The sequence below is a fragment of the Synchiropus splendidus genome, chromosome 1 (genome assembly GCF_027744825.2).
Source record: "Synchiropus splendidus isolate RoL2022-P1 chromosome 1, RoL_Sspl_1.0, whole genome shotgun sequence".
NCBI lineage: Eukaryota > Metazoa > Chordata > Actinopteri > Syngnathiformes > Callionymidae > Synchiropus > Synchiropus splendidus.
In genome coordinates, this window is record NC_071334.1 from 33743015 (window position 1) to 33767248 (window position 24234).

General features: G+C 43.2%; 1 protein-coding gene across 9 annotated transcripts; it reads left to right on the forward strand.

The window, feature by feature from the left end:
- The first annotated feature begins 1239 nt into the window (after nt 1–1239).
- Nucleotides 1240–24234, forward strand: ptbp1b (polypyrimidine tract binding protein 1b). 9 transcript variants are annotated; one of them, XM_053853568.1, is made up of 16 exons: nt 1240–1303; nt 5882–5915; nt 8853–8901; nt 13186–13246; nt 13328–13500; nt 14829–14975; nt 15055–15183; nt 16671–16781; nt 16860–17037; nt 17112–17189; nt 17341–17483; nt 18030–18063; nt 19254–19346; nt 19419–19635; nt 19705–19782; nt 20738–24234. In XM_053853568.1, the coding sequence occupies exons 4-16, from the start codon at nt 13234–13236 to the stop codon at nt 20868–20870; spliced, it is 1527 nt and encodes a 508-aa protein (XP_053709543.1). In that variant the 5' UTR covers nt 1240–1303; nt 5882–5915; nt 8853–8901; nt 13186–13233; the 3' UTR covers nt 20871–24234. The 9 variants fall into 9 exon arrangements, with proteins under 9 accessions (XP_053709543.1, XP_053709541.1, XP_053709542.1 ...); XM_053853569.1 differs by having other exon boundaries at nt 1273–1303; nt 5885–5915; XM_053853570.1 differs by lacking the exon at nt 1240–1303 and adding an exon at nt 1315–1382 and having other exon boundaries at nt 5885–5915.

A 24234-nucleotide genomic window follows, 5' to 3' on the forward strand; every position in this document is an offset into this window, starting at 1 on the left:
GGGCATAGATTTAAAAAGGTATATACATGAAGCATATATTTACATCACTTCAGTCTCAAAAATAATGCTAGAGTCAACAGTTTTAGATAAGATTATATAGTCTTTAATATGCAACTTAGTCTGCAGTGTGCGTGTATACTACAACTGAAGGTTGTGGTGTGATACAACAAGCATGTGTCACTGTGATGAGAACTTTGGCACAATGTTCTATTTGATTCCAGCTGTCCTGCTAGGTGATGGAAAATTAACTGGTGTGGTTGGTGTGTGTGATTTATTATTTATGGTTGGGCAAGTGGATCAGCTTTCAACACACACAAAGTAATTTCCTGAAAAGCAGCATGAGGAGGAATAATTCATCAGTATGTTACTGGACACTGAGGCAAGGAGAAGCAGACTGCCTGAGGCGAGCATTGTCCTGCACACTGGACTCGGCACATATTGCACACCTCGCCACAGCTAATGACCTGCACAACCTGGCAGCTCCTGCCATGATAAAAAGAACGGATGTGACACAAAATCATCCAAACACACTTTTACACTGGGCGCATGCTGACAACCTCAAATGACATGAGTCATAGTCATGGCTGTCTTTCAGACAACCCTGGTTAGGCTGGGAGAAGCAATGTGTGTGTCCATTTCATGACACATGAGTTCAATATATAAAAAATATAAACAAATATTTTCAGTTGGCTCATGCCTCCCAGGTGAGGTGCTGTGGACCTGTAAGCAGTTGCTTTGTGAACAGTGGTCTGAAAAATGATGTATAAGCTTTATTTTTGTTAGAAGGAGGAAGAGGGCAGCCCCAGGATCTACCGGAGGCCCGCTTCCTTCAGATGAGCTGGGGAGGGTGTCTGAGGAGAGGAAAGTCTGGGTTTCTTTATCAGTGTGTGCATGGCCCAACCTTTTAAATGGAATTTTGCTATAATATGAACACGCATGTGTCTGTTTGATTGCTACAGACTACAGTATATGCAGTTAACCAGGTGATGAGAAGCTACAAAGGCCCGTGATGCATTTAATATAAGCGACAAAAGGCTGCAAATGTTCCATGTCAACACTTTTATGTTTGATTAAGTCCGGACCACGCCCACCTATTTTCTTGGGTCGCTGGAATCTCAGTCTTTGTTGCGGTCCTCGCAGCCAATCATCGCAGGTCTCTAGTAGGCAACGCCTACTTTCCTTACCGACGGTCCAATCGGCGCGCTCTTTTGCCCCGACGCCATTTTGTCAGTCTATAACAGGAGCTGGTGGTCGGCTGGCAGGAAACCTGTTGCTCCGCAGTTCCGTGTTGTGCAATGGACGGGTGAGTTCTGTCGCCGACTTCACGCCCACTATGCACCCAGTTTCTTTCCCGTTGGCTGCCTCTCCGGAAAATACACGATGTATGTGTAATCGTTAGGATTTCTGTGGTTCCGCTGGTGTTATTGCTGCTAAAGGAGCGTGCGTTTGCCTTGTGTTTTGATGATAGCAAGAAGCTAAGCTAGCCTAGCTGTGGCGTCGGAGAGGGCCGACGTCTTCCCTCGTAAGACTCGTAAACACAGCTCGGTGTAAAACGTTGCCACTGCTGTCTTATCCAGGCTGCTAAGTACTAAAAACTCAAATGGCTTAGATTACACGCAACATTTGGGTGTTTTCTCGGTTACACGGTGATGTAATTTGGAGTCCCTTGATCAAATAATATACACGTTTCATCCTGAATCTTCAGATCTTGTATATTAGTCCTCTAGCTTTCGTGCAGAAATGGTTATGTTAATCTGAAAATACTGGTAAATTAGTAGGGAGTTGGATATAAACGATCAAAACTAAAAATGTATGTAGCAGAACTCGTGCGCCTAAACTGTAATTATAAGATAAGTACAGTTGATAAACTTCATGCATGTGGATATTGTCCTCAAATTATTGAAAGTCATTTTCCAAATTAATTCTAAATTAAATGTATTTTGTTAGACATTACAAAAATATTTTGAAATGGTAGAACACACCTCCCTATACATATTTTCCGACCTTTACTGGCCCCCAACATCCTACATTAATAGTATTGAGACACGTTTCTCATACTATGAGATAATTTATTGTGTACTCTGTCAACACCTGTTGCTTTATTAGCTGTAGTGTGCAGACGGAAGCATCGATTCCACCGTTGTTGTCTCAGGGAGGAAACTGCCATCGAACCAGTTTGTTTAGCACTTGTTTAAGGTTCCTCCTGATTCCTTTAAAGTGGAGAAACAATCACTCTCATTGTCCTGGACTTCTCATTGATTGTGTAGACCAGACAGAATGTCCTTGTCGTCCCACACAACCGTGATAACAGTGATCTCTGTGGCTACAGTGGAGTTTCCTGTCCTGGATTCTTGTGCCTCGCCAGGACTCATTCGTGCCCTGAGGGGGTCCTCTTCCATCTGGTTTACAGTCGCGCCATCCTGACCAGCCGGTTTTTCTTTTGCTTGAGCTGCTATTGTCACTTGCTCGCAGTAAAGTGTTGTTGATATACTCCTACTCTAAATATTCAACCTGGTTTTCGACTTTTGTGCAAGATTGTTGGTGATGTTTCTTCTGGGCCATTCTTAAAATAGTTTATCACGGCTCTCATAATTAATGTATGTGTGCCAACAAGTCATCTAGTTGTCTTTGGATTTTTAATAAAATGTTGGTGTGTGGGTTAAATGAAGAATCCTCTGTATGCTGTGCAAAGACTGGTGATATCACGGTTTTCTGTCATGGCGTTTGCTTTTGATAATAAGATGCTGGAAATATGTGGTGAAAAGTGAATGAATTGAAAATGAAATGTTGGAGCTCAAGTGATTCTTATGGTTGGACATCTTGGAAATGATATAGCAAGGTGGTGGTTCTGACATCTCATGGGGACTTTTGTCCTTTATTGTGGAGATTTTATTCTGCTGTGGCCTTTTTGGTAGATTTACTTTCATTACTATTGTAGTGTCTGTAGAATCTTTGGTTATTGCTGAGCTTGTGTGGGAAATCTGATGAAAACCCTATCCTCAGGAAACTGTTTCTTTTACTATTCAATCTTTTTCTCCACTGCTTTCATACAAGTGCTCTATAATCACCGTTTTAGTCCTTTAACAAAAAGTCTACTTCCACTCTATCGTTAATAACTACTTATGGCAGTCCTATGGTGCTGTAATACTCTTGCAGAAAAGAGAGGTGTGGCCTTTCGGCGTGAAACATGCATGTGAACAAGTAGAACAACACAAACATGGTGAAGGGAAAAAAAATCTTCAAATATTTCCTTGCTGCTCTTCATGAACGTAAGAACGAGCACAGTGGTAGCACTAATCTGACGTGTGAGACAATATGAAAAACAAATCTCTCCTGACAACAAGTTAAGTGCTAGCCATTAACTTGAGGGTTCCCAGCATCGTTGATCAAAGCAACAGTCTTGTATCATTACACCATGATGTTGGAGGGGTTTGGTCATTCTAAAGACACAGCATCCTTGCAAACAAAACAAAGCCACGCGTCATTGATGACGTCCATGAAGTGAAAAGATGAACTTTAAATCATTTAATTTCAGACATTTTTTATTTCCCACTTCAAGGTGGCAAAAATAGAAAAACCTTGCTGAAAGCAGCAATTATTCTGTCAAATGGACAAATGAAAAACATTTAATTAGATGTGAGACGTCACAGGTGAATGTGTGAAATATTAACAAACTGTAGCGGGACTCTGAGACAGAGAGCACTGCATTTATGAAAGTTTCCACTCTGGATGTTTTCAAAAGTTTCAGGTTAAGGTGGCTAACGAATGCTGCACCTGACTCCAAAACTGCGATGGATCCAGTTGTTTCCATTTCTGTCTCTGCGTAAACGACACCTGAGAAAGGCTGGTCATCTAGCTTGGTGATAGCTTGGTAATTTCATATCGTTCCGAATGTCACGCTCGGACCGGAGGGTTTTGCTAAGTGTCAGCTGCACCAACCGCCTGCTGCTGAGGAACCAGCAGAGTCACTTTCGTGAGCCCAGAAAACTCTCTGTGCTCCGTCAAGTGCTGGCTCTTTTAATGGCGTGTTGAACTTGAAGGCGCTTCCCTGCACTGCTTTGTCCCGTGCAAGTGCTGCAGGATGCAAACTTTACATGACAGATTGAAAGAACGTCCACAGCAGACATGCCGCTGCTTAGTGAGCAGCGAGTAGGGTGGAGCGGACGTGTCACAACCAGCGGGACTTCATCAGAGCGTCGTCTGTCACACATGGTCAGTTGTTGTGATTGGCAGTGATCAGCATTCACCGGTCACGCTGAAATCGGCGGATCAAGATCGGTGAGCGATCGATCGGCGCATCCCTAGTTTTTACCAACAATAACTCGGTGCACAGATTGTAATGTCAACTAAATTGATGCAGCCCTTCAGTTAACCATTGTTGATCAGTATTGTAGTGTCACAGTAATTATTGTGCCCTGAGCACTAGGAGTGTTACACTGTGTAACACTATGTCGTGGGCAAGTTCTGAACATCCGAGTATTAGTAAGCTAAAACACAAGAATTCAACCAGAACTGTAATCGAAATATGTGCTTTAATGGAACCTTGTTGTTGTGAAAATGATGCATGTTTTTAAAGAAGTCTTGGCTAGGCGAGGCGAATGAACGTAATTTTGGCTTGTTTTTCACTTTTTGTTAGCAGATGTAATGTGTTTGGGCCACTTCAGAGACTAGAGATTAAGCATGTTTGTTCCTAATTTAGTTATGAGGTTGAGAAAGCGACTCTTCACATGTGTAGTGTGTATTAAAAACAAATACAGTTCAGTGATGGGCAGGTTGTGCTGATAGTGGTGTGATTGTTGTTAAGGAAAGGCAGTGTCTTATGAAAGGAAATGGTAGGAAACCTGAGACTTGGAGACTTTGTCATCTTGAATTTCAATTCACCGATAGAAAAATGCTAATTTTTTTCACTTCTTAATTTGTAACCAACTTTATCAGATCGACTGACAGGTTCAAAAATGTAAGTCTAAGAACAATGTGCCTTTCTGTTTGCTGGTGAACTTGTGGCTGTTGCCCATTTTATAGGCATAAATTAATGATGGGAGCAGATTTTCATTAAAAGAAACAAAAGTAGGATACACAAGTGTGTTTTTGTCAAACGGTGCATTATTGACGACTGTAAATTTCTCTATTCATTTCCCCTTGGGACTTGCCATAGCAAGTCATCCTCCTTCATCCTCTTATCTTCATCTTGAAGCAGCCGGACATATACGGTGTCCACTTTCTTCCACACACATTTATTTCAGTATATTCAGCAATGAGTGAGCAGCAGTAAAATATTCATCGATTCTCTCCATCTGCTTATGTGTTACTAAAGTAAACAATGCAGCACGCTGCTGTTGTCGCCCTGTCCTTCATTTTCATTTTGGCTACATCCACAACGAGCTGCACTTTTTGCTGATGTGGTTTTGCTTTTTTTACGAGTCAACACTGAACTACAAGTCGACAGAGATGTGAGTGTGTATGGGTATGCGTGTGTCATGTTCCGGGCGTGGAAAGGAATTGTACCCAAGTTGCGTGTGGATATTTGATCTGACCCAAAAGACCCACACTGACCAATAATTGAAGTAAAATATCTGCTTGCTTCTGATTTGTCAGTATGTATTCAAGTTCCTTCACTGCTGCACCTGCCATCTTTTAAGAAAGTATGTAGATGACCCGTATGCATGCAAATCTCTCTGTGGTGCTGCGATTGCTTCTTGACTTGAAGGTCTTTGGTTTAAAGCCGTAGTCTTCTAGTTTTTAGATGAGAATCTGCTTTTGCGGCTATTTTTTCACGCTCAAGTTTGTCCCAAACAAGCAGACATTCACCTCCTGCCTTCAGTGTTTGAAAGTTGTATGATTCCTTGCTGCTTCTGCTAACACGGCTGTCTTTTCTTCGCAGCAGTGTCCACCAAGATATAACAGTTGGTACTAAGGTAGGCACCCCCTCTGCTATCTACTCTGCTTCCTCCTGCTCATCTTTTGTCCTGGTTTCTGGCTGCTGGTGTGTTTGCTGGTGATGTGAGCATCGGAATCACTTAGCTCTTCGTGGTGTTTGTTTCTTGGCTTTGGAGTCGGTGGCATCTGGAACAGTTCAGAAGTTTGTCTGTAATTATTGTGGCGGTCTGAAAGGTCACTCCTCTGGCATGAAACCAGAGCAGCTTTTTGGTCACATTCCACAAAAACTCAGCGCATAATCTGATTAGTTAACGACAAACACTTTGGTCTTAAAGGGGCACCCAGCTGTTTTTACAGCTTCCTGCTGGCATCAATCCGGCTTTCATTAGAAGTGATTGAGCCACAGTGTTTATTTAATTGGCAAAGCTGGGGGCAATTTTAAGATGACTTCTGCTTTGTATGAGCACTGGATCATTCAAACGTGTAAGGAAAGCTAGTTTGAATTAGACAAATAATGCAGTCTTAACTGGAGTGTTTTAGATGCTCAATACTTTTTGGAATTGCAAACCATATAGATTTAGATTTATACTAACGCTACACAATCGAACATGACCAGTTCTGGCTCTATTTATTGACCTTGTTGACGCAGTGATTCTGGCAGGTTGTCAGCTTTCTGCATTTCCCTCTCTGCCTACAAGTTCACACAGTTGATTTCTCCACACCAACAAGTGCCATCCTTGCACAGTAATTTGTACTAGGACTTTCCACTTTCCTGACTGATTTCAAGTAAAAAGCAAAAATTCTGATTTTAAAGAGACCCACAGATCGATTAGTGTTTCCAACTGCTGGTCGTGGACGTGTGCATGGCACCATTCGCAGGCTGAAGCATAGTTTGTCAATGCCAGTAAGACTGGTGTGAAATACCTAAGACGATGAATACATTCAGAATCTCCTATTTAATGATGAACTCTAATGAAATGCATTAAAACGAAGTGGAAGCGTTCAAACAATCGCCTAACACATACATCATCATGGACGTGATTACGGTGGTTTTTGGCTTGTTTTAACAAAAAAAATCCCAAAAGAAGCGTCATAATGACTGAAGTCTGTTGCTTGTGCAACTCATGACGCGCTTTCTAGCTGGTCAAAAAAGAGACTGACCGCATATTGACGGCTGCAGATTGAAGAGATATACGTCTCTTTATTAAAAACTAGCATTTTTATAATCAGTAATTCAGTAAATGTCAAAGATTTCCCATCTGTTTCCTTTTTTCTCTACCGCTTCTGGTTGGGCAAGTGCTCCCACAGTTTTAAAAAAAATCCTGGTGGAAACCTTAACTAAAATTCAAATCATTAATAACTGAATTTACTATGGCTCTACATGTCACAATGTTGTTGGAAATGTTGGACATATAATTCAAGTGTTTCTGAATTGGCTATATTGCGCCTTTGCAAACCAAATTGATTAAACGTAAGGCAAAAACAAAAAGTAGGTATTAGGACTAGTATTTTAACTGATTACTGATGTATTGTGCGGTCCTTTTTTTCATCCATCATTGTTTTTGCTGATAAAATCTACAGTCTTTTGAAAGTAGACTACTCACGAAGCATTACAAACTACAGTTCTCTAGATACTTCTGTTGCCAAAATGGGTGTGCACTCATGCATTCATTATCACAGTTGACAAACTCAGAAAATGTCTGTTGGCTCAGCAGACTTTATTACACCTCAAAGGGAGCGCACTTTGTCATACTTTAGGGGTTTTTCACACTGCAGACTTTTTCTCGGGTGGCCTGTGTCTGATTCGCTCCCTGCTGCGCAGCCTCGCACCTCTTGCGACTCAGGTGATGTCCTTTTTCCCCCTGTTTGGCTAGGGGCACTATGTGCAACAGCAGGTTTGTGACCCACTAAGAAGTATGTCTGAAGGTAGTCGTGATCAGTTGGGTTACACTATGGACCAAGCTGAACACAATGTGTCGACGAAGGTTCTATCACCTTATTCCTCTGTCAGAACCAAACACGAGGAAACCGCGTCAGCTCAGATATGGAGTCATGACGAACTTCTGCCAGAAAGTGTGCGTGAGAGAGTCTTTTTAAGTTTATTTGGCAAGAAAATAGTGGAAGAATCTCACTCCACACACTGAGCACTTCCACGGACGAGGTGCAACTCCCAGGTGAGATCAAGTCTTAAGCCAAAACCTGGGTTCTTTGTGTTGACATCAGACTTATGAACCAGAGTCTGCAGTGTGAAAAGCCCCTTAGTGTGGAATATGAAGACTGGTCTTTCAAATTCTTGACTAGTAATAATTTTCAAGTGTGTTATGTGCTGCATTTTGCCAAGAGATAGAGTCAAAGCTCAGTGTGTCATTATGACGTCCAAACCCCTCCTCCTGGCTGACTATTGCTCACAGACGGAGACCTGCGGTTGGTAGCTTTGTATGCCTTTCTTCTGTTCAACGTAGCATGTAAACATGGCGTGTTAGCTTGCGATAGAAAGCTTTCTACTCGATCTGTGCTGCCCACTGTGTTCTCATATCTTAGGATCACAATGTAATCAGAAGCTGCTCGACAAATTCCACACAACTATTACTCGCTCTTCAGCACTTCAACTACCATAGATGACAATAACTCAACTTTTGTACTAGTCAGCTGCCTTTAACGCAGTGGGTTGCTTTATAATTTAATTATGGACATCTTATCTAAGTTCAACATGGCTTGTATGAAAATATGTGCCGTCCATGATGATCAGAGTAACATAGAGCCTCTGGATGTTTCATGTTTGCATGTCGGCCCTGCAGCTTGTCTGTCTCCTGGTGAATATTATATGTGGTCTATTTTGGCTATTAAACAGGTCCAGCATGCCTCTGCTAATGCCAAATAAATCAGTTTAACTTGGTTAAACAGTAATTGTTATTCATGTCTAGATTGAATGTTCTCTGACTTGATGGTAAACTGAATACTTTTTGGGTTTTTAGACTGTTGGTTGGACAAACGTGAGTTTTGAAGACTTCGGCTTTGATTCAGGTAAATAAAAAAGGCATTCATTTCTTCATCAGTCGTCCTGTCATAAGTTGCTACCATGCTCATTTTTGGAAAGATAAATAGTTTGTATTGTGTTTGCGAGTATTATCTTTACAACATGGGTATAACAAAGAGGGCAACTTTCTGCTAAAATAATTACATCACCACATTATTTGTTCATAATCATAGACTTGTTTGATTGATGTCTGAAATTGTTCATGAAGTCATCCAGGGTTTTAAAGACTAATCTAAACCATGTTCAGTTTCTCTCATGCTCACTTTTCTGCTACTGTAGAATACCCTCGGTTCACACGGTCATGGAGAATTGCTAGCAGTGGTCAGTCAGCTCCTATCTGGATTTGAGGTATCATTTAACCTCCTTCCTCAGCTTAGGGATCTTTTAAGTTCTAGGAACAATTTACAGTAAGCCTTTTATTCCAAGTACCATTCCTGACGTTAGAGCGGGGTCCGGTGTAGCCAAAGCTGCATTACAGGGTCTCTGAGGCACACACAAGGAATGTATAGTAGTGAGCAAGGTTTATCCTCTCTTCACCATCAGAATCTGTCTCCAATCAATAATGACGTAGTGTTCAATACAGGTTATATAGATCCCTGCAGGGAAGGGCCTCTGCTAGTCGCAACAGGCGATGAGTTTTGTGATCGGAAAAGAATAGTGACGTCATCACAAACTTTTTCGAAGGTAATCGGCTCACAGCTAATTTTACTGACAGATGTCATCGCTTTGTTGTTGAGTTGTTTCAAAGATAATTTAAGATCGTAAATGCTGTCACTTTGGATTCTGTTGAAGATCATTGTCGGCGCTACAGACACATGAAAGCAGAGGTCGTGGGCCGATTGGAGGACAATAGTTCGCTGTCACTGAGCCGGATCATTTTTGAACAATCTCAGCTCAGATTACCATATACGACCCCAGGCCTGTCACCGGACACTGTTTCCAGGTTGAGGCTGAAACCTTCTTAGTACAGCCTTTAATCTTTTATTTAATTGCTAGCGAGGTCACGTTGATGCAGAAAACATTCTTATATCATATACTGTAGCAACTTTGTTTCTCACTTGGCCTTGGAGCTCAGACTCAGTGTTAAAAGTGAGCAGATATGAATTGACATGACATGATATAATGGCCAGCTGGAAAAAAAATTTGGTGCTGTGTCCTTCAGTGGTGTTCCTGAACAATGCTATGCTAACATTACTATGTAGGAATTTGTATCAAATTCTGCAGGAAGTAGGCAAACAAACTGCTCCGCAATATCTGCCACCGATATTAGATCAGACTGCCTTTATTGTTTCCGCACCGGGGAAATTTTGATTGTTACAGCAGCATTTGAAGACGAAAGACAGACAAAGCAACAACACAATCAACACTCTAGAAACAAAGCTACCAGAGAAGTTAACATGGCTATACAGAGGTAGAAGCATAGGTCAGTAAATTGAGACAAGTCAATTGATCTTCGTTTAGTTTGATTAAATTTTTTGTATGACACATGAGAAAATTAAAATGTCGTTTTCAGGTCTCTGCACCAACCCATTCTCACTCCAGTGACTTATTTTATTGGCATTGGGAACCTGCACTTTTGTGTTCCCATGTTGCGTGATGATGGATGGCCGTTTCATGGAGTATACACGTTTTCCTTCCCCGTTCCAGGCAGGAGTGCGTGGTTGGAAAGCGTGCCAAATAGGATGCAGAAGTCCACTTTCTCAATGGCGATATATTACGCCGTTGGCATGAGGATGTGATGTCTGCACACAGACAGAACAAAACTAAACTCCCTAACTCGACCATTTTGGTGAGGATGTTAGGTTCCAACCTGAAGCAGGGAACTGTTTTGCATCAGCTGTAGAACGCAATGATAACCCAGACTGATAACTCTCCAGCCTGAGCGCACCGCAAAATTCTCTCCCTGTCCGATTGAAATGAATATCAATATTGCCTGTAAAATGGAACGGGTAGCCAACCTTTCATGGTTGGCTAAGGCATGTGGTCATCAGCTGATCGATCCTTACTAATGGGTTTCCAATACCACATTTTCTGATAACCTCAAATGGGTGTAAGATGCTCACCTAAACAAATGTTGTGTGTCCTGAAGCAAACTGGTTCTGCTGCTGAGAGCAAGAGTCAACCTCCTGCTCGTGGAGAAGGAATGACAAGTTTAAGGAAATTAGGCGACTGTGTAAACAAGTCTGCAGCATGGAGACGGAAGCAGCCGACGGAGCTTTGGTAATCGTGTTTGTTCTCTGCCGCCACGGTCGGTGGACAAGACCGGCCAACTAGCAGCTGTTGGACGGTGGCTTGGAATTGGCACTCGGATTTCTCCTCCATTATTCATTCGAGGATCAGTAAGCGGATATTTGCTGCTTTGTTCAGGAGAAACTTCTGCTCCGGTTCCAGCACCGCAAACACACAAATGTTACTGAACAGCTGAGTAGTACGTTGTCATCGTGTTATTGACCTTTGGGGCACATAGGAACGCAGTCAGACTTGTATCAAGACATCTTTGTCCCAACTTTTACTACATTGTCTCAAATGTTACAAAGCTGATGTCTTTTACACCAGTTTTGTCACACGTGCAATTCCCTTGTCTCATGCTTGGCCCTGAAATGTTGTTTGTGCCATTGTATCATTAGGTTTCATTTGACTTCAATGTGTCCCTAATGACTGTAAATTTTAGGAGGGATGGTATGGTGTTCTTTTGAAACTGTTTTATGATGAAACCAATTAGTGGAATTTCTCTCCAACATTATTATTTATGTTGAAATATAATAGTTAACAAACTGTCGATGAGAAATTCAATGCCCGCTCCTGTCTGACAGGACTGCTCTGCTGGTTTTATTTAGGGGTTAAATTGAGCCATCTGTCTGCTGTGTCTCATGTCTCTTAACAGTTGACTTTAACTATGGACCCATCTCGACACACTACGAAGTATTAGCAATGCTGTGAATAAATGATCTTTTAATCATATTCTATTCTAAGTCATTATACAAACTGTCAGTCTTGTGCGATGAAAAACCTTTTCACAATTCTCTCTCCTAAAATGGTTGTTTTTCATTGCCTTATTGAAGATTTCGCTTATACTGTGACTGTTTTAAAATTTGTTGATGGTCCCTAACTGGTGCCCCTGAGACTGTGTGCCTGCGATCAGTAAACCCTAATTGGGAACGCGGAAGAGGACGCTGCCGCCAATACCGGAGCGGAGGTCCGTTCAGTGTCCAACTATTTTTACGACGGTGTTTTGCCGAGGGGCCAGCACAGCGGGAGAACTGCATGTGTTGTGAACCAGAAGAAGACAGTGTCAAAAAACCTATTAGGACCATCCATCTAATAAAATAAACATGGACCCAGAGAGTCGGAGTCGCCCAGTGCCATCATCAAAGGTTCCATGTCCTAAGCTACGATTGTGAACGAAAGTCCACCACATTCTCCATAACTGTCACACGCCGGTTTTGGCTGTCTAATGCCGGAGCTTGAGAGCGCATGTTTCTCGTCATGTTCATGTAAAGACCAGTGCAGTGAGTGTGCTGTGTGTTCATCGAATTTATTGTGAAATGCAAAATTATCATCGAGATTGGAGATTGTGTTTGGCGCTATATTGTGTACGACCAGTGGCTGATTGATCCTGAATGTTAATACATGGAGAGAAATTTGTAATATTTTCTCTCTCTGTTGTCAGTTGTTACTAATCGCTCACTTCCGTGTCAGAATTATGACCGAACCCTTTGGTTATAGTTAATAGTCTAGCAATCGCATTCTGTCATTGCCAAGCCAACATGGAAGCGCAGGGTGGTTTTATGGCTTCACTTCTTTCTTTTTTCCAATCAATGATCAATTCTCAACTGTTTTTCCCCTCGCTTGCTCTTGACCTCATTTATGCTGTGTCAGTATACCAATCAGAAGCAGAGTGGCTGATGTGTTCATATGTAGCATCAAGTATTCATCTTTGCATTTGCTCTCATCAAAGTATTCATCTTGTGAATTTTGATTTTTGCATCCAATAGCACAGCAATGCTGTCTAGGTAAACTAGCTGTCAGCGTTTTTCTTGCCACTTTGTTCAGATGACCGCAGTGAGCAGAAGTTTAAGTGAACTTGGTACATTATAATAATTTTCTACTTAATTTATTCTTTCCTCTATACCTGTCCCAACTGCAGGCTGATCCTCCGGTGATGCATTGTTCTCCAAAGTACAAAACGCTGCTCTGATTCGTCCTTGTTTTGACTGCCAAAAACACGCGTCGCCTTCGTGGTCTGAGTCCGTTTCCTTGCTGTGTTTCAGAGAGGATCTGACGAGCTTTTTCCCAGCATCTCCAGCAGCCCATATATCATGAACACCACAGGTAACTTGGCTGGCAAATGTTGCCCGAAAAAGTCTGAACCTATGTTTTGAAATAGATTTTGTGGCTATCTCTCCTCTGTAGCCAATGGCAACGACAGCAAGAAGTTCAAAGGTGACTTAGGGGGGCCACGGACACCGTCCAGGGTCATCCACCTCCGCAAACTTCCAAACGACGTGACAGAAACGGACGTGATTGGACTTGGCCTGCCTTTCGGAGACGTCACCAACCTGCTTATGCTAAAAGCCAAAAGTCAGGTGAGTGAACAGCTTGGTGTCGAGATTCATCTGAGATGAGAAAACGGTGAGGATGTCTGGGAGGGAAGAACGTGACGTGCCGAACCACCTTGAGCAAAAGTCAATACGCCTCCAATAGACGAGTTATTTTCTAAGAACACAAATGGAGATACTTAACTAAAGTGTTTTATTCTCTGTCATTTGTCTGTTACACACCATTTGACATGAACTGTGGAGAAAAGCGCAACACAAACATGGATTAGTTTAATCTTGTCTTACTTACGGTTTGTGCTTTCAGTATGTTGACGTAGCGACCTCGGGTCATTTCAGAACCACACCTGCATGTTTGTCAGAGCTCCTCTGCTGGGGATGAATTCAGTCTGTGTTCTAATTCAATTAGCTGAGATGAATCTGCTGATACAGCAGTCTTCCAGCAAGTTGCTGTGGTAACAGTGAACAGAGGTGCTCGTCTTGCTTTGGATGTTTCAATTGAAGTATGCAGACCCAAGTGGTTGTGATGTGCTCCCTGGTCCTCACATGTGAATCCACATATCTGTGATGACCAGTCGTGGCGAATCCATACAGCCCGCTGGAAAAATCCAGTTTTGCATAGGTCCATTACTGGAGTTGAGTCATGTTAGCCTCAGAAAAGGCTCTCAGTGTACAAAAACTAGGATGTCTCTTGGATGTGTTGACAAAAAGTTGGGCTTAAAAAATACTAGCAGTGGGAATGTTGAAGGTGTATTGTATAAGTTGATTAATATCAACTAACAAAGCACTTTGAGAATGCAAACCTCCGACAAGCAGCTTCAGCCCACCGTCTACACATCTCCCACTGACAAAGTATCCTTCAAAAAAGCGTGCAAATGCCACTGTGGCACAAATGCAGAAAATGGTCCAATCTCCCAGTGGTAAAGGGTCATTGGAAAAAAAAAAATCCTGGATCCATACAGTGATCTGGATCACTCCCAAAATTGAATTATTTGTCCCTTGTGTCATTTCACATATTTCCTGAAAATTTCATCCAAATCCGCCCATATCATTAAAAATTATTATGAACACAGACAGAGCAAAGCTGTTGAAAACATGGGTGGGTCCAGTCCACAAGTCACCTCTGCTCTCCATCAGAGCTGTTCATTTTTCTGCCCATATCGGGGTCTTCACACTTGTCAGTTGTGATACAGGAAGAACAAGGCCATTCCCCTCCTAATGCAAAAGAAAAATCCTGTGTTGCGGTGACACTATGCTGCGTCTGACGCATGGCCACAGAAGTCCAGGACCAGATCCACCTCTGCATGGACTAAATAGTCAATTTGATCGAGATCTCCTGATCTCCTGTTCCCTCACAGGCTTTTCTCGAGATGAATTCAGAGGAAGCTGCGCAGAACATGGTGGGCTACTACTCCACTGTGGTCCCCTTCATCAGGAGCCAGCCCGTCTATGTCCAGTTCTCCAATCACAAGGAGCTCAAGACAGACCACTCTCCCAACCAGGAGGTGAGATGTGACACTCATGACCACTTTTAAAGTCCTGCAGCAATCAGTAGAAACCTATTGTCTTCTCTGGTGTTTTCAGAGAGCGCAGGCTGCTCTGAGGGCCCTTAACGCCACTCATGTGGATCCAAATGCCATCATCCCTAGTACAGTGCTGCGGGTGGTGGTGGAGAACCTGCTGTATCCTGTCAGTCTGGACGCCCTCTGCCAGGTATCAATGAGGAATATTCAGACAGACATTTAGATAGGGCAGGGATCTGTGATGAATGAGTTTCACTGCTATATGCCTCAGTGGATTTAATGAAGTAGAATGTGACGCCAGTGAGTCTTTTCTCTGCCGGTAAGTTCCTCACACAGGCTCATTATGACCAACTGACGCATGATATAATTAAATCTGCTGTGTGAACATGAGGAACTGCAAGTCGCACAATAGTCTCTGCACTTCCTGATATATTCTGGAACACTCGTTCATGACACTGGAAGGATTTGGTTAACTCTGTGAAAAGTCGTTAATATTTGCCGTAAAATGAATTTAAGTTTCAGACTTTAAAGCGTACTTTAAGTATTGCATAGGACAATTACTTTGTATCTCAAGACCCAAGATCTGTGCGTCATCATATTCACTCACACCTGGTTGAGATTAAGTTATGTGACGTGAAACACTGAAATGTTATGATTTAAGTGTATGATCTAGTCTAATTGACAGAACTAAAGAGCAGAACTTGTGCACCGCGCCGTCACTTCAACACTGTCAGCCGTAAGCAAACATAGCTGACGGCGAGATCCATCTCTTGACACTGTTTCTGACACTCTGCATCCTAACCCTGTGTACGATATCACTGGTTAATTCACTGTATTAGTGACTCGCTGAACAACCCCGGTCACACCCACACCCAGTCATATTTTTGTGTTTTATGGGGACATTTCACTGACTTTCACGCTTTCCCCAGCCTCTTCCCCAAAACTTCCATCGATCCAAAACAAATGAATAACCTTAACCAGGACCTAAACCAAACTTAAATTCAATTATAATTACCCAGTTATTTTGTAATTTTACTCCTCAAATTCGGGCGTAAACCTTGAAATCCATACAGTCCCCACAAGTAGTTGTGTTTCTAAGAATTGCTCCTGACAATCCAAAACACATGGCTAAACTTAACCAGGACTCTTAACCAAACTTATAATGCGAACTACTTTTACTCATGTTTTAACCCTCTAAGCCTTGAGGACAGGCCAAAATGTCCTCACAAGAAGGAGGCTTGTCGAGACCTGGTACTTATAAGTATGGCAAAATATGCACATATACATTCCTCACCTTCACCTCAGACTCTGCTCATCGTCATCGATTCCTAAAATCAAATGTAAGCTGAAAGAAGCTGTATGCTCAAATGAGCACTAATAATTTGCGTGTCTTGTTTGAACTACATTGTCTGATTTAAAAAAACAAAAAAAAAGTGAAATAAATATGGATTTTTTTTGTTGACAACTGTCGCATCATTCAGTTTGACATCCTTGATCAGTTCAGTTGTCCTCCACTGTGATGGACATGTCTCATCATGAATTGCAATCCAGCCTTAACTGTGTTTTAATGCTCTCTTAGTCTAGTTGCGCCAGAGATTCATCAGCTTCCACCGTTGATGGTTTCCTACTAAAGTATCTCACTCGTGTGATGGAAGAAAAAATGTCTCTTGTCTACAGATCTTCTCCAAGTTTGGCACGGTGCTGAGGATCATCGTCTTCACCAAAAACAGTCAGTTCCAGGCTCTGTTGCAGTACCAAGACGGTGCATCTGCTCAAACTGCGAAACTGGTGAGTCTCGTCCCCTGCTGTATGCATCTTTTGCTGCGGCTGAGTCATCAGCTTACGGTGTCTTGTGGTCTCTTCCAGTCTCTGGACGGACAGAACATCTACAATGGCTGCTGTACTCTTAGGATCAGCTTCTCCAAACTCACCACCCTCAACGTCAAGTTCAACAACGAGAAGAGCCGCGACTTCACTCGACCAGATCTGCCCACTGGGGACAGCCAACCGGTCATGGAGCACCCAGCCATGGCTACAGCGTTCAGTCAGTGTTTCATCTATGGTTGAATCTCAGTCCAAGTGAAGTCTCAGACTGTGACGGTTCCAATTTATCTGCAGCGCCAGGAATCATCTCAGCTGCTCCATATACCGGCGCTAATCATGCTTTCCCTCACGCCTTTGCTCTGCCGCCAACAGGTAAGTCTCCCTCTCAACACGGTACTGTGTGGCAGTGCCTTCTTTTACAACCCATGATGTCTGTTTCATCATATTCAGTTTGTTTATAAGAACTGTGGTTTAGACTGACATCGTCAGATGTGGTGGTCATCACCTGTCTCACCTCTCGCAGTCTCCTCCCCCTACGCAGGCCTGACAGTCCCGGCGCTGCCAGGCGCTCTGGCCTCTCTATCTTTCCCTGGGGCGACTCGACTGGGCTTCCCACAAATCCCAGAAGGGCACTCGGTCGTGCTGGTCAGCAACCTCAATGCAGAGGTGAGAGCTTCAGTCTCCTATTGATGACATCATCACTGTTGAAGTTCTGTTGTCTGTAGACACAAACACGTCGGAGTGCGCTCACATACTTCACATACATCTGTCCTTTTACAATGTAACAGTGTAAAGATAGTTTTAGCTGCAGTTTGCAGGTTCTTAGCTCAACATTGATGTCCACTTTTAGTACAGTTAGCTTGTCTTGGCAGTTGTGTGCTTCCATGTTGATGTAAAACTATCTTGGAAATGAGGATTAACTTGATTAACTTGTATGGTGACCACGAGAGGGCAGTAAACATTTCCAGCCACATCTGATATTTTATGAAAAAACACACACACGCGTCCTGTCATGTGTAAAAATGTCTTCCTGGTATTGAATTGACCTGCCCCTCCTCTCCTGAGGTAATTAACCTTCTGATTGACTCCTCATCTGTCTCTTTTGTTTTGTTTAATTTTTTTGCCATGGAAACGCCTCGGACCCTCCACCTGTCCTGCCCTCCCACCTTTACCTGTCCTGTCCCTCCGCTGCCTTCTCTGCTGTCTTTAAAGAGAGTTACGCCCCACTGCCTCTTTATTCTCTTCGGTATGTTGCCACTAGCAATTATTTTTTTATCAATTATCTGCTGGTTGTTCTGATTTTTTTTTTCCTCTTTTTGGAAAAAAAACCTAAATGTATATGAAAATGACTTGTCTGCTGATTTTTGTCAGATGTTTGTGTGTTGATTCGAGTTTAGTCACAACATTTGCAGCTTCCTGGAACAGATGGAGTCATGTGTATTTGGACTTTTAAGGGGTGTTTGTCATCTTGAGTCTTATTTTATGACTCTTATGTTAGTCTTGTTAATTTGCTTATACTCCCCACTCTGGCAGATGAAATGATGTTGTTTCAGTAGTAGACTCAGTAGTTATGATTGATTCCCTGGTACTGGACCTGCATGAAGACAACTCTGGTCACGAAGCATGGACACATCATAGCCAGTTCTGTTGAGAGGAAATGTTTGCTTGACAGGAAGCAGGCATTAAGTCATGGGATCTTGGAAAAATGTTAATAGAAGGGACAGGAGACTCGTGAAACTAGACTAGACGTACTGTACATGCGCAGCTTGACATGAAGTGCCCTGCGCAACTCGTCCAACTTCCACATCTGAGTGTGTCCCTTAGGAAGGAAGTCAATCATTTAATCGCAACACAGTGCCTTCTTTAGAACACATTTTCTTTTGACGCACAAGTCAACTCTCAAACTGTTGACCAAATTTCAACCTAATTTTTAGTGGTTCATTTGGAAGAAGTATATGATGTATTATAGCCGGCAGTTAATGACGCGTGTTGATATTCCGAATGCAGCATTAGTGACTTGTGAATGGTACGTCTTCCCTGATGAACTCAGAATCGTCGACTTTGTCCTCACACATGACTCACATTAAAGACGTTTAAAAGAATTGGCTCCATTGTCAAAGTGCAAAGCTGCATCTGTTGTGTTTGAGCTCTTGTCAGCAGTTTTTGAGTTTGCATGTCTGGTTTCTCGCAGTTTGCATGACTTTAGTGCTGAATCAGCTGTTCCCGTGATTCATAGCTGTTTACATGATGTAATCTGCCCTGACCGTTAATTTCCTCACTTGTGCTTCCAGCGATGCGTTACTCTACTTCTACTCTGAACATTTAGTTTTAGCTACTCGGTCGCACTAGGATGAAAATGAGGTCAAGGGTCAGTGGTCTGTCATTTGAAACACCAGCCAGTCACAAATGAAAATCTTTATCTGACTCTATTTGAAGGTGTGTATGGTGACGTGATGCGGGTGAAGATTCTCTTCAACAAGAAGGAAAACGCTCTGGTGCAGATGTGCGATGCCACGCAGGCTCAGCTAGGTAAGAAGGTTCTGCACATGCTCAGTTGTGTCCCGATGCTCGCTCCCTCTCAACCTCACATCCTCTTCATAGCAATGAATCACCTTAGCGGCCAGCGGCTGCACGGGAAGCCGCTGCGCATCACGCTGTCCAAGCACACCAGCGTCCAGCTCCCCCGCGAAGGCCACGAGGACCAGGGTCTGACCAAAGACTACAGCAACTCTCCGCTGCACCGCTTCAAGAAGCCTGGCTCCAAAAACTACTCGAACATCTTTCCCCCGTCAGCCACGCTGCACCTCTCAAACATCCCGTGAGTCTACCATTTTTACTGCGCTCGGGTCAGAATGTTATTTGCTGATGTTCGCTGGTTTGTCCACAGTCCTTCAGTGGTGGAAGATGACCTGAAGATGTTGTTCTCCAGCTCAGGAGCTCTGGTCAAAGCCTTCAAGTTCTTCCAGTAAGTCTGCTCAGAACCTGAGTCGTCCTTCTCAAAATCAGTAATAATATATCAGTAAATAAATCAGTAGAGCGAGCACGCGCCTCACTCCAGAACACCTCAGTCATGATTCCCTTCAGCTAAACTCCCGAACCGATTCACCATCTGGCCAGTAGGGGGCCGTGCATGTGATTTGTGTTAAATGAAGGGAAGCCGCGCACCACCAAAGAACACCAAAACGAAGGATCATGTAAGGAATATGGAGGACATTTGGTCATGATCGTGGTTTTAAATGCATTTATAATGCACACAACTAATAACCTTAGTGGTTACTGAGGCTCTGAGCCAGAGTTGGGTTTGTTAGATCGAGCCGTGTCAGTGAGACAGTTCTGCTGTCATCGTCTGACGTGGATCTTCTCAGCAATCACATGATTTAATGTTAGTTAGTGTAGGGTTTTACATTGTTTTTATCTACACAAGAATTGGCTTTTTTTTTTTCCCCATTCGGCGGAGCATCTGTCTGATGCTCCAGTGCGTGACGTAACCACAACACCGCCACGTGTTGAGGTGACATGAGGTTCAGCTATGTTTCCAGGAGAAGAGAAATTCATGCACATCAGTTTTTCTGTCTTTTGCAGTACTTTAGTACTCCATGTGCTCAAGTTACAGTATGAATTTTGTTTCCATTTTTTTTAATTGTTCAATACATGAGGTGTCATGCCACATGAGTAAACGATTGTCAACAGGTACTCTTTTTTTGTGTGTTTTTATACTTCTACTCAGTTAACTAGTACAGGAAGGGCCCTGCCCCCCGCTGGAGCAACCAACGCTCTTACGTTGCCAATGCAGGTCCCCTGATAGCGGGTCATATCTATTGCTGCAGTGCGCACCATCTTGGGTGTGGATTTGGTTGAAATGGAATGGATGTCATCGCGCCGGAGTCCAGAGTGTAATGTACTTCCACTGTCCTTCACAGGAAGGACCACAAGATGGCACTGATTCAGATGGGCTCCGTGGAAGAGGCCATCGAGTGTCTGATCGAGTTCCACAACCACGACTTGGGCGAGAACCACCACCTGCGAGTCTCCTTCTCCAAGTCGTCCATCTGAGCCTCGGCGCCGGGACGCGCCCACTACACTCCCGTCATTCCAAGACAGAGTCACAGCTGGTGTGAAGTTAAATTATTTAAAAAAAAAAACAACTCTTTTTAGGTTTCGCCGCGAAAGGGTTTTAAGGTCACTTTCCAAGACCCTGGAGTTCCGAGATTATTCTCAGAATTCTCAAGTCGTTTAAAAGAGTTCAGGGAGTCGAGTCCGTTTGTTTGCTTCTGGATCTTCTGCCTTTCTCGTTGTTACATCGTCGCCACGTTTGCCTTCGGACTCAGATCTTCAGAAGTGTTTTGTCTGTGTAAAAGGTCGTCAAATTCCGACTCTGTCAATTCTGTCTCTAATCTCTGACCCTAGTCAATTCCCTGTGGCCTTAATCCTCTCTGCAGTTTGGTTTGCGTTACCGATCGGTTTGTAGAGGAGTCGAGCCTTCAGACGATCCCTGTGCCTTAACCCTGGCCCGCCAGGACAACTCGACTTCGACATGTAGAAACTCCCTTCATGCCTCTGTGAATTGGCAGGTTTACAGGCGCTAACGGTTTACTGAGGAGCTGTGCTGGCGTATATTCACTTCTATATCGATTGTCCGTGTATCCATGATTGTGTTTTGTTTGTTCTGCTGGTTACTGTAGCAACAAGGATGTGAACTGTTGTAGCGGGTCTGCTGGGTTTTTAGATGCAATTTTGATTTCTTCGTATGCAATCAATTTTTTTTTATTCCAATCGAATATTGTAGCAATATTTTAATCATTCCTGAAACTCTTCTTCGTCGCCTTTGTTCCTCTTGGTGGTTTTATTTATATGTTTGTGATCCACTACAGCTGAAACCAAAAACGGCCTTTTAGATGCAAAACAAACGCGCCTGCCTCAGGTTTCTGGTGAACTGGTTCAGGCTTCTTTTCCTTTACCTGTGGGAATGTTTTGGGTTTTTTTTTTCTCCTCCTCGGGCCGCGTCACCGGACTCGACTCAGTGGTGCGACTTCATTGCACAACAGACATAAAGCGGAGTGCCTTCAACACATTCGTACATCAGGACTTGATTCCTTCTGATTCTTCTGATTCTGAGACCCGGGCGGCCGTCATGTGGACCCCGGAAAGTAGAAGTTGCTGGTTCCATGGATGCATGTCTTAATGTTACTCGTTGCCCCTGCGCTGCCGCGGTTTCCCCCACTGACTGCTGTGCTGCGTTCAGGTCCCTGTCCGTGATGCTGTAGCTGTTGAGGTGTTCACTGATGTCGTGTGGAGCCCGTCGGAGCTAAGCGTTGCTAACTGTAGACACTAAGTACTCCAGAGAATGTGAAGAGCGCTTACTCTGCTGCTTTTTCTGAAGCCTGAGCTGTTTTTTAGACCCCGACATGTTTGGTTTGAGGTGACTCGAGTGTCGTCCCTTCAGCCATGCTACTCCTCAATGGAAAAAGCGCCATCGACCACGGCGGAAATGACATTTACAAGCAGGCGGGATGGTAGTGCAAGCAGTGAAAGAACCTAAGTTGAACCCTGGTCCTGTATAACGGCAAACTTGTTAGCTCTAGTTGTTCCCCGTCACCTTCCACTTCTTTTGCCCATTACTTTGCCCTCACAGTTACCTTAGTATGGCCGCACTTGATCTGGTTGCTCTCCTACCTGGTCCTGCTGAGTGTTCTGATGTCTATTCGCCTGGCTCCCACTATCACTATTATGTGAATGCACCCCCTCACACTCGATCTGCTCCCAAGGTACCACTTCAGCTCCATGGTACGTCTGTGGGGATGAAGCACATCGGGTCTCCATCCGAGACCCTCTGACATGCTCAGCAAAATGGTGACTCTGTGATGTAGTGTCACCGTGCAACTCTTGACACCACCATGTTGTGGCATGACAAAAGCCAAACACAGACCTGGGCCCCCAGTAGTGGACGCCACCAGCATTCCGCTCCCTGCTATGGCGATTTGTGATACCATAGTCATCACAGAGTAGCGAGGAACTCTGACAGCACACTCCTCAGTTGCAATCCTACGTGTAGCACCGTTGACTGAAACGGTGATGTTGCTTCGACGTGAAAAAATATGTCAAACCTATCGCACACAGTGGTCGATGTGTAAACCCAATAAAAGTTTGGTTGCCCCTCAACTGACTTAAGAGCACTCACTCATCACAATTCTTCTGATCAAACATGCCGGGCTTCTTTTTTTAAATCTCTCGTTTCATCTTAGATGTTATGGTGTTGTTACTGCTCCCACATGTACATGTAGGGGCCCCCTCCACCATCAGCTACAGTCAGAAGCGTTCTATATGGATCTGGGGGGACATGAAGTGCGGTCTTGTGGCTGTGCAGCAGAGCGATGCCTCATCAGTGTAATGTCTGACTCAGGGCTGGCGAACAGAACTGGGACCAAAAAGACCAGAACTGAGCGGCCGCCACAGACGAGTGTAAATATCTTACTGTGTTGATGTCGCTGCATGTCAGACATCCAGACTGTGGCGGCTTTTTATTTAACAAACCCGTTCGGGTGACCTGAACGCATCATGAGGCCTCCGGCGGAGCGGGTGGGGGTGTGACACTGTACATACGTGTTTTATACGGCAGGTTTCGTGTCCGAGAGGTGATTGTTGTTGTCGTTTTTTTTTTTTTTTTTTTAATGGATGACACGTGTATATTTTGATCCAAGTGTGCCGTTGTGAGCTGTCGATGTCACAGCGACGAGAAAAAAAATTAAATCACTTTTTATCTAAAAGCTGTTTAGTTTGTTTAATGTTTTTGTCCCTCAGTTTCGCCTGACGATAAGAACTGGAGTCACGTTCGAGGTACACGACGGAGCGATCATGTAAACCGATAACGGCATGCTGTTTTTTTTTGAAAATGACAAGATGAGCATTTGTGCCTACTGTTATGGAAATGTAAACGGTTTACTTTGTGTTAATATTACTTCTGTTGAGCCTTATTTAGAAACAGGGGGCCACTGTATATTTGTGAATGTTTTCGTTACAAGTAAAGTCCATTCGCCTGAAGTGTTAAGTTTTTTCGTCGACCTTGTATTTGAAAATATATTCGTTCATTCAACTTTAGAGTTGTTACTATATAACAGGTTGACATGTAGAAATTGATTTATTTTTAAAGGGGATTTTTTTTTCTGAACAGGTGAATAATAGAGGGGTGAGGAGTAAGAAATTAAATTTAAAAAAATGTCCAGAACGACCGTTACATATGTTGAACGCGTTGGGAATTGAACAGAAAATATTGTACTCAGATACATATAAACCGTATATTAAATAAATCACTTGCACTGTGATTCATATATTCATTATATTATAAAAGCACGTAGCAAAATAAATTTTGGATATAATTTAATCGAATGTGTGACTAGCTGCACTGTATTTGATATAGTCC

What these genes read in the sequence shown, in the direction of transcription:
- ptbp1b (XM_053853566.1), top strand. An exon ending in ACCACTCTCCCAACCAGGAG is followed by an intron (nt 14,976 to 15,054) that starts GTGAGATGTGAC and finishes TGGTGTTTTCAG; the next exon opens with AGAGCGCAGGCTGCTCTGAG. An exon ending in GTCTGGACGCCCTCTGCCAG is followed by an intron (nt 15,184 to 16,670) that starts GTATCAATGAGG and finishes TCTTGTCTACAG; the next exon opens with ATCTTCTCCAAGTTTGGCAC.